Source organism: Rana temporaria, chromosome 9, assembly GCF_905171775.1.
Source record: "Rana temporaria chromosome 9, aRanTem1.1, whole genome shotgun sequence".
Lineage (NCBI taxonomy): Eukaryota > Metazoa > Chordata > Amphibia > Anura > Ranidae > Rana > Rana temporaria.
In genome coordinates, this window is record NC_053497.1 from 34,658,012 (window position 1) to 34,671,623 (window position 13,612).

Below are 13,612 nucleotides of genomic sequence, written 5' to 3' on the forward strand. Positions count from 1 at the left end.
ATTGTCACTATCTTGCCACCAGCTGAATCTTCCCATGTTCTTTCCATTTGGTTATGATAGATTTGATGGTGCTCCTAGGGATCATCAAAAATTTGGATATTTTTTTTTATAACCTAACCCTGACTTGTACTTCTCAACATTGTCCCTTACTTGTTTGGAGAGTTCCTTGGTCTTCATGGCAGTGTTTGGTTAGTGGTGCCTCTTGCTTAGGTGTTGCAGCCTTTGGGGCCTTTCAAAAAGGTGTGTATATGTAATGACAGGTCATGTGACATTTAGATTGCACACAGATGGACATTATTTCACTAATTATGTGACTTCTGAAGGTAATTGGTTGCCCCAGAGCTTTTTATGGGCTTCATAACAATGGGGGTAAATACATACGCACATGCCAATTATCATTTTTTTATTTCTGAAAAATAGTTTTATGTATAGCTTTTTCTAATTTTACTTCACCAACTTAAGCCTCGTACACACGATCGGACTTCAAACAAACTTTTCCGTGGATTTTTGTTCGAAGGGAGTTGGCCGGGCACACCCATAGCATACACACGTTTGGACTTTTCTGCAAGCTTTCCTAAAACTTTCCCAACATCACATGGTTTTTCTGCTCTTTACCGCCACCCTTTGGTCAACTTCTGCTATTGTTGGTTGATTTTAACATTGGTTCTGGGCATACGTATTTGTACTTCGGACAAAAGTCCGATGGATTTCTGTACACACGGTCGGACTTTGCACCATCGGAAAACCGAAAAAGTTTGTTCAATGGAGCATTCACACGGTCGTTTTTTGGGGAAAACTTGCTAATTTTGAAGTTTGTTGGCAAAAAGTCAGACCGTGTGTACGAGGCTTTAGACTATTGTGTTCTGATCCATCACATATAATTCAGATTAAAAAAAACATTGAACTAAAGGCTGTAATGTAACAAAATAGGTAAAAAGCCAAGGGGGTGGATGTTATGGATATGCAATAAAGTCTGGCAGCTTACCTGTCTCCATGTGTTGATTAGAGGCCTGGCTCTCTTCCTAGCTGTCTTTTATCACCTTCCTCCCTGTATGGCTCCACCCCAGGCCATCACAGGAAGTCTATATTAACTGTTGCACTGCAGATCTGCAGGGCTGTTCAACTTTGTTTGTAGCTTGAGTTCCTGTCTGCCGTCTGCCTTTCTGTGTACTGATTTGGCTCGTCCCTGACTTCTTATGTTTGCCTGTGACCCTGACCTTTTGGCCTGTCCCTTGGTTACCCTAGTCTGCCTGTTGCCCCGACCTCAGCTTACCCATCACTATCGCTTGTCCTGGTTGCTGCTTTCCCTCTCTCCCTGCGGAGCGTGACCTAGGGGATCCCAGGGGTCGCGACCTGGATCCAGCTGCAGCGAAGGCCATCCTCACCACTAGAGGCTCTGGTGAACACAAAGCTGGGTCTTAGACTCCGCGCCCTGGGGAATCTTGGGCTCACGCTTCCTCTGTGATTGCAGCAGTCGGCTATAGGGTTCACTATCCTGTGGTGCATCCCTGACCCCAACGGGGTGCAATTGTCACCTGGCCACAGGTGACCTGACAGTGTAAACTTTTGCAAGGCACTGTCTGTGTTCCATGATCTGACCATAAGACAAGAATATATATTCTCCTATGTCTGGAAGAACCTCGAGTAGTGCATCTCACCATATATCTTGTATGTAGTGACAGGTCCCCTTTAAGGAAGACTTTCAGTATAAATACAGATGTTCATTATTTACAATCTCTTCTCTGATTTGTCATTGCTTTGCTCTGTAGCTCACATCCAATTCATCAGTTATTCTTTGAAGTGTCACTTTCAGCTCCCACACCCGAATCTTCCATTTCCTAGAACCTACTCATGCTCCAAAGCAGAACATCTTCAACCTAATAAACTAATGCAAGACTGCTTGCCACACACTCTATACCTTATGGTGGCATAAAGCTGTAATTCATATTTCACTTTGTGCTAATAGGTTTGCTTTATAAGAAGATGAGCAAAAGGCTTGATATGTGGACATTAGCCTATGCAATTCGTGGCATTGGAATGGTAATAACCTAAATGGAGTGGAAGAACAGTTTTTGTCTGTCATCGGCCTAGTTTAATGGAATTCTGCAGGAAATTCATATCAATCTGAATAGTGTTATTTTCTGCTGGGCGTTTTCAGACCTCAGTCCTGGGAGCAGACAGAAAAAAACAAAGACAGGACGCAGATTGGCGCTTAACTCCACATTCACTTCTAGGCTGCTGATAAGGCCAAGGTCACTCATACACGTTCCCTGCTCAGGATATGCATATCCTATGTGTATGATATGCCCTACAGATAGATTCTTCTCTTTACTATTGTAGTGCCCTGCTCCTGATGAACAGGCGCTGCCTCAAATTTAATGGGGGTCTGAGCTATTATTTTACTCAGAACAGAGTAATTAAAGGCAATTTAGCCTCTGTTCTAGCCATGGCTGTACCAAGAGTAATCCACCATTGATCGCCTGGGGGTGTTATTACCACCCCAGACCAAGGGTGAACAGCAGTCAGTTCATGGTACATTGACTGTCCCCCTCAGCAAAGAATTAGTGGGAGTGGTTACCCCGCTGTGCATGCTGGGGATGGGTACTTAAGGGACAGACGCCATTAGTGCGGGGTTCTGTCTGTTCGCGCCTCGTGGCCCGCCTGGCCTGCGTGTTGTGAATTCTAGTTCCGGGACCACGTTGGCCTGGGGCTGCGGCTTCGTCTGGTGGACCCAGTTGTCTGACTGGGGCCCGTACTGCAGAGGTGATCCTGTGCTGTCCGTCCTGCGGGAGGAAGCCACTTGATGAAGGAGACCAGGGGAGGACCTGGTAAGGACCATGCAAGAGGCTGGTACCTTAGGAGAAGGCCTGGAAGCTTCATCAAAGGATGCACCATACACCAAGAGGTCTGACAGTGTCGCCTGTCAGGTCTAAAGGTTCTAGTGAGAAAAGCTAAAGAGATCCGGTTGCTGAATCCTGTGGCAGAGGATTCCGGACCAAAATATCTCACCGAGAAAGGAAGGTCTGTGGCAGAGACTGTACTTTATTCCGTGTGTCTTCCCAGCTGCTAGGCCAGTGAGAGGGACCTATCCGGCTGAGCAATACCCACTCTGGCTAGAGTGGCGACAAGAACTGTTTGCTGGAAACAGGAGTGTTTCCTTACTTGTGACCTTGCACCTGAACCTACCTACCCTTCCACTCCTTACTCCTCTTTTCTACTAAAGTTCTCCAAAATAAACCCAAAGAGGTACATATAGGTAGATTCATGTAGGGGCGCCTAACTTTAGGGCGGCCTAGCCTAGTCTTTTTAGGCTACACCGCCGTAAATTAGTTAGGCTAGTAGTGATTCTTAAACCACTTACCTGCTAATTTTCAGCGGTGTAGCCTAAAACGAGCGGGCGTAAGCGCGCCTAATTCAAATGACTTGGAGGGGGGCGTGTTGTATGGAAATGAGGCTTGACCTCACATTTTTTGACACTGCGCATGCGCCGGGCGACAACATTTCCCAGTGCGCATTGCGGCTAAGTAGGCCGTACGGGCCTATTGATTTCGACGCGTATGTAAACAACGTAAATCACGATTCGCAGGACGACTTGCGCAAACGACACAAAAAATTCGAACCTCGCGGCGGGAACGGCGGCCATACTTAACATTGTTATTCCACCTCATAGGTGGAATAACTTTAGGCGGCCTATCGCGTACGCAAACAACGTTAATCGACTGCGGCGGGCTCGCGTTCGTTCGGGAATCGTCGTAAATGCTCATTTACATAATCTACGCCGGCCGCAATGGAAGCGCCACCTAGCGGTAAGCCAAAACATTGCAATCTAAGATAGGACGGCGCAAGCCGTCCTATCTTAGATATGTTTAAGTGTATCTCTGTTAGAGAATACACTTAAACATAGGTCGGCTTAGATTCAGAGTTAGGTCGGCTTATCTGTAGACATTGAAATTCTTTGGACTCTCCTTTCACCCTGGACAGCGAGAATAGAGGTAACGTGCCACCCAAAATCTAAACCAGCAGCTCCTTCGGGGGTAGTGCTACACTATCGAGGGACATAAGGCCATGCTGTGTACTGAATGCTAAAGATTCATTCTTCTGGACAAATTGTGTGCCTGGGTATGCTTTTCCAATAAATTGCTATTAGAAGAACACCAAGTACAAATGAAAACTTTCAAAGTTTTACAGTAAAGCTTTACAGATCCACAGTTTCATAGGGATACAAATGTGCAATCACATGAAAATTTATATGAGCAATATGGGTTCCCACTCTTGGAAGCAAGTCACTATAATAATGTCAACTGAAGGAATATGAAGTTATCTAGAAGGACAAATGGTAACACTACCCACCTATACTGACACAGTAGTTTCACATAGCATCTGTACGGCTAAGGATATCCCACTCCAGGTGGGTCAACAGTCCTATAGATGGTGTCAGGTAAGGAGTATGATGAGGCAGGAAAAATAAACCTGGACAACTAACTTAGAAACAGCTAGGGATATTACCAGAACATCAAGGAAGAAAGGGTAATGCCGAGTACACACAAAATCGGAATTTCCGACAAGAAAAGTTCGATGTGAGCTTTAGGTTGGAAATTCCCGACCGTGTGTAGGCTCCATCTTACTTTTTCTGTCTGAATTTCCGACAGCAAAAATATGAGAGCTGGTTCTCAAATTTTCCGACGAGCAAGAAACCATGCATGCTCGTAATCAATTTGACGCATGCTCAGAATCATTGAACTTAATTTTTCTCGGCTCGTTGTAGTGTTGTACGTCACCGCGTTCTTGACAGTCGGAATTTTGTGTGACCGTGTGTATGCAACACAAGTTTGAGCCAAAATTCCGTCTGAAAATAATCCACGGTTTTCTTGTCAGAATTTCTGATCATGTGTACGCGGCATTAGACATTAAAGAAATGAAGGAAAGTGGGGAATGCCAAGGGGTGAGTTCTCAGGGAAGCCAGCTATCCTTGGGCGAGTTTCACATGAGACCCTGTAACGCAAGCAGCAGGGACCTGTCCCGGTCTTTCAGAAGGTAATGGTCCGCCCAAGGAGAACATGTTTTCTCCCTCATAGTATATGAGTGCATTAGATTTTCTTTTTATTATTATTATTATTTAATAAATGGAATTATACTATGGAAGGTTTTCTTTCTTTTTTCCATGTGCCTGCTAAATTATCCTTGGTTTATACTGTACAGTAAAACCTTGGTTTGCGAGCATAATTTGTCCCAGAAACATGCTTGTAATCCAAAGCACTTGTATATCAAAACATTTTTTTTACAGGGTATAAAAGAGAAGAGAGGCGCCTCTAAGTGTAGCAATAAGTTGCTAAATGTTGTACCTTCATTAAATGTAACCATACAGTATTGCTACACTGAGAGGCTCCTCTCTTCTTTTTTATACTCAGTTGTGACATGATGCTACTCTTATATCAAGACATCGCTTGTATATCAATGCAAAATGTATTAAAACATTTTGCTTGTCTTGCAAAACACTCTCAAAACAAGTTACTCTAAGGCCCCGTACACACGAGGGGACATGTCCGATGAAAACGGTCCGCAGACCGTTTTCATCGGACATGTCCGCTCGGAGATTTTTGTCTGATGGTTGTACACACCATCAAACAGAAATCCCCGCGGACAGGATACGCAGTGACGTGGCCGCGCCCTCGCCGCGACGATGACGCTGCGACGTGCGCGACCCTGGAAGGTCAATGCTTCCACGCATGCGTCGAATCACTTTGACGCATGCGAGGGCTTTCGGCCGAGCGGACATGTCCGGTAAGTCGTACAGACGACCGAACATGTCTGACGGACAGGCTTCCAGCGGACATGTTTCTTAGCATGCTAAGAAACATTTGTCCGCTGGAAACCTGTCCGATCCGCCGGAAAATTGTCCGGTCGCCCAAACACACGACCGAACATGTCCGCTGAAACTGGTCCGCGGACCAGTTTCAGCAGACATGTTCGGTCGTGTGTATGAGGCCTTAAACCAAGGTTTTACTGTATATAATTGGGGCTGCTCACATATTGGAGGAATTTACACCACGTCCACTTAAAGGGGGTTGTAAAGCTTCGTGTTTTTTTACCTTAATGCATCCCCCGCCTTGAGGCGGCTCTTCATTGGATGATTGATAGCAGCGCAGCCATTGGCTCCGGCTGCTGTCAATCAAATCAACGTGCCAAGTGATACACTCAGTGTCTATGGCCGCCAACTGTATCACATGGGAGCACGCCCACAAGCTAACCCCCTTGGGAGAGCGCTTTCCAGAGGGGGGTTAGCTCTTGAGGGGAGGAGCCAAGAAAGCCGCTGAGGGACCCCAGAAGATGAGGATCGGGGCCACTCTGTGCAAAACGAACTGCACAGTGGAGGTAAGTATGACATGTTTGTTGTTTAAAAAAATAAAATAAAAACTTTACAACCCCTTTAAGTGCATTGGACAATTGAAACTGGCCACATTTGGAGAATAACAGAATACCAGGTGCTTGTTACACTCTTTTGCTAGTGCTAAGAGTCATATATCTCTGGTGAGTGCAGGAGAATATTGGGGGGTCACAAGAAGTAATTATTGAAGCACGAGCACAGATTTTAATCATGAGCATTTTTTTTATAATTTATTTGCACTTATGAGACACTGAGCACTTTATACATGGACTTATGACATAGAAGCATTGTTTTTGGTTTAATAGTACTAATTATTTATGTATGATCTGTTGGAAGATTTTTGCAGTATATTTGGAGGTGGATGGTGCTGTGATTTCTATTGTCAATGTATGGCCATTATTGTCAAAAGTAATGTTCAGTTAAAGCTGGAGTCCAGTTGACTAAATCAGTGTTTCTCAACCGGGGTTCTGCAACACCTTGGGGTGCCATTTGGGTTGCAGTCCACCCAATAAGACTGGCACACCTCTAACAGTGTAGCGCAAGCCGTCAGGGACTCTTTCCGTGCTGCCCCCCCCTGCAAAGTGCTGTCCTAGGCCTGGGCCTTATTGGCCTAGGCCAGGATACAGCGCCGCCTGGGGTGCCAACAGCACAAGATCCAGTTTTCCCTGGATTAGTGCCATTAGTTGTCATGATGCAGGAAGGCTGGCCACCAGCACCATAACACCCAATAATGCTCTAGGGCAGTATACACAACAGCTAGCCTCATGATATTGATCCAGGGCAGTAGCATACTTGGCTGTCCCCAGCATTCAGGAGAAGACATAAATCTGCCTCCTCTAGACCCGAAGCACCTCCTGCCCTCAGAAGCATTGCTGGAGCCAAAAAGGTAGTGCTCTGATGTGAAGAGGGGACTATGTGACTGTGGGCTCTGTGTTGGAACTCGGGGGGACTCTGAAGTGATGAGGTGATGGGGGAAACTGATGTGATGGGTGGTATTCTGACTCCGATTGTTGTTTCCAACGGAAAAACTGACGGAAAAAGGGAAAAAATTCCTAATGGAAAAAACATTTGTCTGTATGGAATTCCGAGGGGAAAAAAACATGCATGCTCGGAAACAATTTGACGCATGCTCGAAAGCATTGAACTTTTTTTCCCCGCCTCATCGTAGTGTTGTACGTCACCGCGTTCTTAACGCTCGAAAGTTCAGAGAACTTTTGTGTGACGTTGTGTGTATGCAAGACAAGCTTGAGCGGAATTCCGGCGGAAAAAACATGCAACTTTTTTCCGACAGGAAATCCGGTCGTGTGTACGGGGCAGCTCTCTCTCTTTTTCCGGCAGTTTTTCCGTTGGAAAAAGTCTGATGGAGCATACACACGGTCGGGATTCCCGACCAAAAGCTCTCATCTGACTTTTTCAGACAGGAAAACCGATCGTGTGTACGGGCATCAGGGTTTCACTGCCGAACCGTAACTTATTTTTTGCCCTTCATGTCCTGGTGACAACTGTTCCATCTATTTCTCATTCTGGTGTCAGGGAAAGTTCCACCAAAAGGTTTGCAGAAACTAAAACCTGACAGATTTTAAAATGGTTGTAAACCTCTGAAATGAAAAATGAACAAAGCGTATGCTTCTATAGTGTGTGCTTGCCTCAATCCAAAGCACCTAGTGTGATTTCTGTCTGCTCTGTCCTTCCCCTGTTATCTGCATGAGTCACTTCTGATTGTTTATTCCGACACCCATCTTAGGGGATGGCCCTGCCTCCTCTCCAGCCCACAGAAGGTGATTGACAGCCTCAGCTGTAGATGTTTCCCTATGAGACTGTGTAGAGGGGGGTGTGTTCCTTGTCACACTCAGGTCTCAGATTACACTTAGCCCTCTGATTTATGCTGTACAGTGTGTGATGCCAGATCCTCACCCCCTGCCTGCTAGAGCTCAGAAACACTGTGTAAAATGTGTGCTTTAGGAGGCTGTAGAGCAGAGAAAGTTGCAGATAAACAAGTACAACTTATGTAGGAGGATTTGTTTAATCTCTGTGTATCACCTGACATATATGTAAGGGTTTACAACCACTTTAGCCCTTACACACTCTATCTAAAATGATGCTGACAGTGTTTCTGTTATGGAGAAAGAAATAATTACAGAAGGGCTGAAAGCATTATTTTTCCTGGGAAAAAATGCTTTAAGCTCCCTTCAGTACTGGCCATTTATATGAGAGACTAGGCACCTGCTCATGTCATTTTGCTGAAAGGGACAATCAAAGCTTAGATTGGCTAACCCAACCCTTCACCAGAGATCATGTGACCAAGTACCTAGACCTGCACACTTGTGGTCAACACTGGAGGGAACCCGGAACAACATTTTCTCCAGGAAAAGTATTTCAGCCATTATGTTATTCATGACTTATTCATCCCAGGGAGACTAATGTTAACATTTTAGGACAGGCTGCACGTTTGTCTGTACAGAACTATTAGTCGCTGATCTGAAATACAGTATCATCAAGAAATGCACACTCACCACTATTCTGGATCTGCCTGTGAATATTAAATTCTCCTTTCGGGGTGCGTATAGCATTGGGGGTCCGCGGTCTCCCTTTCTCATTCTCTTTGGCTGTTTGAGTCTTCTGTGTTTCCAAATGTTTTGTAAGTAAAGTGGTCATCTTATCCTTTGCTGCAAACCCCTTCCTCTGCAGAATGGACTTCAGCTCATGCACCCTGAGAAAATCAGTACCAACAATTAATATACATTTAATAATTCAACATTATAATTTTTTCATTTTTCATTTTTTAAATTGCTTAAAGGGGTTGTAAAGACAAAAATATTTTCCTCTTAAATTAAAGTCTGACAGTAGCTGATAAAGTAAAAAGTAATGTTTTGCATTATAACTAGTTTGATATCTGTTGAAATCGAGCTGTTTTATTCACCTCCATCACTCCTAAATCATTATTCTCACTGACTTCCTGGTTTGCGGTGCGCATTCATTCTTGCTACATCACGGCCTAATGGGAACTACAGTTCCCATTAGGCTTAGCCTCCATGCCTGTGAGGGATAAGAGAGCATCTTCACGCAGGGCTGTAGTCATAGGGAGGGGGTGAGCACATGACTGGTGTAAAGCTGATGTCCCGACTACAAACCCAGTACCCGTGCCCCCACTTAACCTAGGTAAAGACAAACTACTTCTTGGTTAAAGCGGGAGTTCACCCATTTATAAAAAAAAAAATTTTCTCCCCTTAGATTCCTGCTCGTTTTGTCTAGGGGAATCGGCTATTTGTATTAAAATATGAGCAGTACTTACCCGTTTTCGAGCTGCATCTTCTTCTGTCGCTTCCGGGTATGGGTCTTCGGGAGCGGGCGTTCCTTCTTGATTGACAGCCTTCCGAGAGGCTTCCGACGGTCGCATCCATCACGTCACTCGTAGCCGAAAGAAGCCGAACGTCGGTGCGGCTCTATACTGCGCCTGCGCACCGACGTTCGGCTTCTTTCGGAAAATCGTGACGCGATGGATGCGACCGTCGGAAGCCTCTCGGAAGACTGTCAATCAAGAAGGAACACCCATTCCCGAAGCCCATACCCGGAAGCGACGGAGAGGATGCATCTCGTAAACGGGTAAGTACTGCACATATTTTAAAATAAATAGCCGATTCCCCTAGTAAAAACGAGCAGGAATCTAAGGGGGAAAAGTGCCCTCTAAGGGTGAACCCCCGCTTTAAGAGGCCAGCCGGCCACTTTATTATTACAAATATCAAACAATAAAACTCTTTAAATATATAAATTTATATATATATAAAACAACAACCAATATATATATATACACCATAACAACCCACAACTTTACAACTGCTGTCTTATTTTAGGTGAGCGAAGGAAATATGACAACTACCCCATCGGCTGCACTAACACCACCCTGGCCCCTAGCCGTGTTCCCACAAGCTCAGGGACGAGCTGTTGCTTCGTACCACTGCAGCCCGATGTTATATTGTAGCCCACTATTTACGACTAGGGAGGGTACCCATACCTAGATAGGTCCAACCCATCCCATGTCATAAACCGACTTCCTCCACTCTACCACCAAGACCCATGCCACAGACTCCCACTCGTGACGCCTCACGCGTGGGAGGCCCGCCACAAACGCAAGGCTCGCTGCAACCCTTCCTGGAGCCCCAGGACCCACATGTCAATCCCTATGGCTGAAAGATGGACGCCATACGCCCTCAGGAACAATGCGGCGTCCCCCTCCAGCTCGTGGTGACGAATCACCAGGCCCCCATTCCGCACCACAAACTGCCCCACTGCTCTATTGACCTTAATCCTGGTCTTGTTGACTCGCTCCACTGACCGCGCCCCTCTCCAAGCCGTCCTGCCCACTATGTCGGACCACACCACTATTGTGTCAGGGAAGGCAGATCTCAATCTCATGAAGTCCCACTTGATGTCCCTTACCAATTCCCTAGCCGCCCTGAGACATAAATCGTTTCCCCCGACATGCAGAAGAAGCACGTCCGGAGGCCTGTGCAGTCTGGCATATCTCTGGACCTCGGGAAGAACCCGAGACCACAACATGCCCGGGATCCCAATCCAATGCAACTCAGCCACCTCCTCACAGAAACCCAACTGCTTCCCGTTCCTCCTGACCATGGCCCGCTTTGCTCCCCAATGGACATATGAATGCCCCAGGATCCACATCAAACATGGCGGACCTGCAAAACAAAGAAAAAAGGGGGGGGGACATAGACACGTATCCATCACCGAACACCCTATCCCCAACACGACACCCCAGAACGTGAACAAACACCAACAGCAGGAAACATGCACCCCCAGGCGACCCGCCCCGCAACAACCTTAAAGCAAATGAGGGCGAACGTAGAGTCGGAACCTCTGGGACTCCCAGCGACCAATGCGTTGCAGAATCTGGTCGCTGACCCCCCACCTTGCCGCCTCCGTGGCCGCCCCAATCCTAAAAGAATGTGAGGAGTACTCGCGCTCCGAGAAACCACCCAACGACAGACACCTCCGAAACACGGACACAAACTGGTAACGCGACAAGGGCGCTCCATTTTCATGTACTAATAGCGCAGCCCCCCCAGGAGGCCGGATCCCCAGCCAATCCCGCAGGACCAAGACCGGACAGACGTCCAACCTAGTGATGGCCCCCAGAACCACTTTCACCCCCCTGCCCAGCTGATCCGTCTTGGACCGGCGGATGATTAATTCAGCCGAGTCCACACCCACCGCCACATCCGCCAGGGCCAAGCCCCCGGCCACCAACTTCGACGGACTAACCAGCTCGCCGATCCGCAGTGCACCGAAAAAGGCTAGCACAAAAGCAGCCCGGAACAATCTCGCCTCGAACGCCGAAGAACAAACCCGTGGTAACGAACCCACCAGAACCCCCAACATGCTCAACGACACGGGCCGGCGCGAGTCCGGCCCGCACCTACCCCTCCTGTAACCCCTCAACGCCTTACGCACAATAAAGGCCTTGGTTACGTCCCGTACCCCCCAGAGCTGGAACAAGAAAGCAAGCCCCGCCATTTTTCGATTTACCGAAGTAACCGACACCCCGTCCTCGCAGTTCTTCCCCACGAAATACAGCAAGAGATGTAACCTGTCTTCATCGGTGGAGCAACCACCGACGCTACTCACCAAATCAGACCACTCACGCCACACCCTCTCATATGCTCGCCACGTGGAATCCGCCACCGAGAGCCGTACCAGTAACATCACGGTGTCAAGACAAGGTCCCACAAGTGCTTGGGGCACGCGACGCCCACCGGATCCGCTCCCGGAGCCAACTGTCGGAAACCTCTCCCACTGTAAACGAGAAAGCGCATCAGCCACCTCGTTCTCCACCCCAGGAATGTGCACAGCCGACACAAAAACATTTAAACGCAGACACAGCAACACCATGTACCGCAACAAACGTACGACCGGCAAAGAGGACGCCGTCAAAGAATTAACGGCCTGCACAACCCCCAGGTTGTCACAGTGAAAACGAACCCGCCGGTTCCTGAGCTCCACCCCCCACAGCTCCAGAGCAAGTACTATCGGAAACAACTCCAATAACATCAAGTTCCGGATGAGGGGAGACTCAGCCAGTTCTGCCGGCCAGCGGTCCGCGCACCACCTACCTCCGAAAAAGGCCGCAAAGCCAACTGACCCGGCCGCATCCGTGAACAACTCAAGTTCGGCCGCGCGAACCGCCGGACGCAACCAAAAGGACCTGCCATTGTAATGTTCCAGAAAGGAATCCCAGACCTGCAAGTCCGCCCGATGATCCTGGTTCAAACGGACGAAATGGTGCGGCGCCTTCACCCCCGCCGTCGCGGCCGCCAGCCTCCTGCAAAAAACCCTCCCCATGGGCATAATTCTGCAGGCAAAGTTGAGCTTGCCCAGCAGCGATTGCAAATCACGCAACTGAATTTTTGGCCGGCGAGCAGCTGAGGCCACCGACGCCCGAAGGTCCAGCAGCTTGTCACTGGGCAGGCGGCATTCCATCCGCTCCGAGTCGATGACAATGCCCAAAAATTTCAGCACCGTGACCGGACCTTCCGTCTTATCCTGAGCCAATGGGACCCCAAAAACCCGGAAGACATGTTGCAAGGTAGACAACAAGATGAGACAAGTCCGCTCACCCGGCCGACCGATCACCAAAAAGTCATCAAGATAGTGGAGCACCGAAGGGAGCCCAGACAAGTCCTTGACGACCCACTCCAAAAAGGAGCTGAACATTTCGAAGTAGGAACATGAAATAGCGCAACCCATCGGAAGGCACCGGTCCGCAAAGTATTGTCCCTCCCAACGACAGCCCAGCAACCTGACGCTGTCCGGATGCACCGGGAGGAGACGGAACGCCGACTCGACGTCGGTCTTTGCCAAAAGCGACCCCCTCCCGAAAGCCTGGACCCACCGCACCGCCTCATCGAAAGAGGCATACGAAACGGTACAAAGGGCCGGATCAATAGCGTCGTTCACCGACCCCCCCTTTGGATGGGACAAATGGTGAATAAGCCTGAATTGATTCGGCTCCCTCTTGGGCACGACGCCCAATGGGGAGACCACCAAATCCTTCACCGGCGGTTCAGAAAAGGGCCCGGCCATCCTGCCCAACGCCACCTCCTTACGCAACTTACCTGCCACCACTTCCGGATGCTCATGAGTCGACTTCAGATTGGCCGGGACAGGGGGGACTGAGGCAATCGAGCTCTGCGGCCGACGATGACGAGGAGGAAG

The 13,612-nt window shown here is 48.1% G+C and overlaps 1 protein-coding gene across 1 annotated transcript in view; it reads right to left on the minus strand.

Moving 5' to 3' along the window:
* LTBP4 (latent transforming growth factor beta binding protein 4) overlaps positions 1 to 13,612 on the minus strand; it is a 272,071-nt gene that overhangs the window by 191,153 nt on the left and 67,306 nt on the right. The window contains exon 4 of the mRNA XM_040323145.1: positions 8,899 to 9,095. Within this exon, the coding sequence (XP_040179079.1) occupies positions 8,899 to 9,095 (197 nt within the window). The remainder of the gene's footprint in view (positions 1 to 8,898; positions 9,096 to 13,612) is intronic.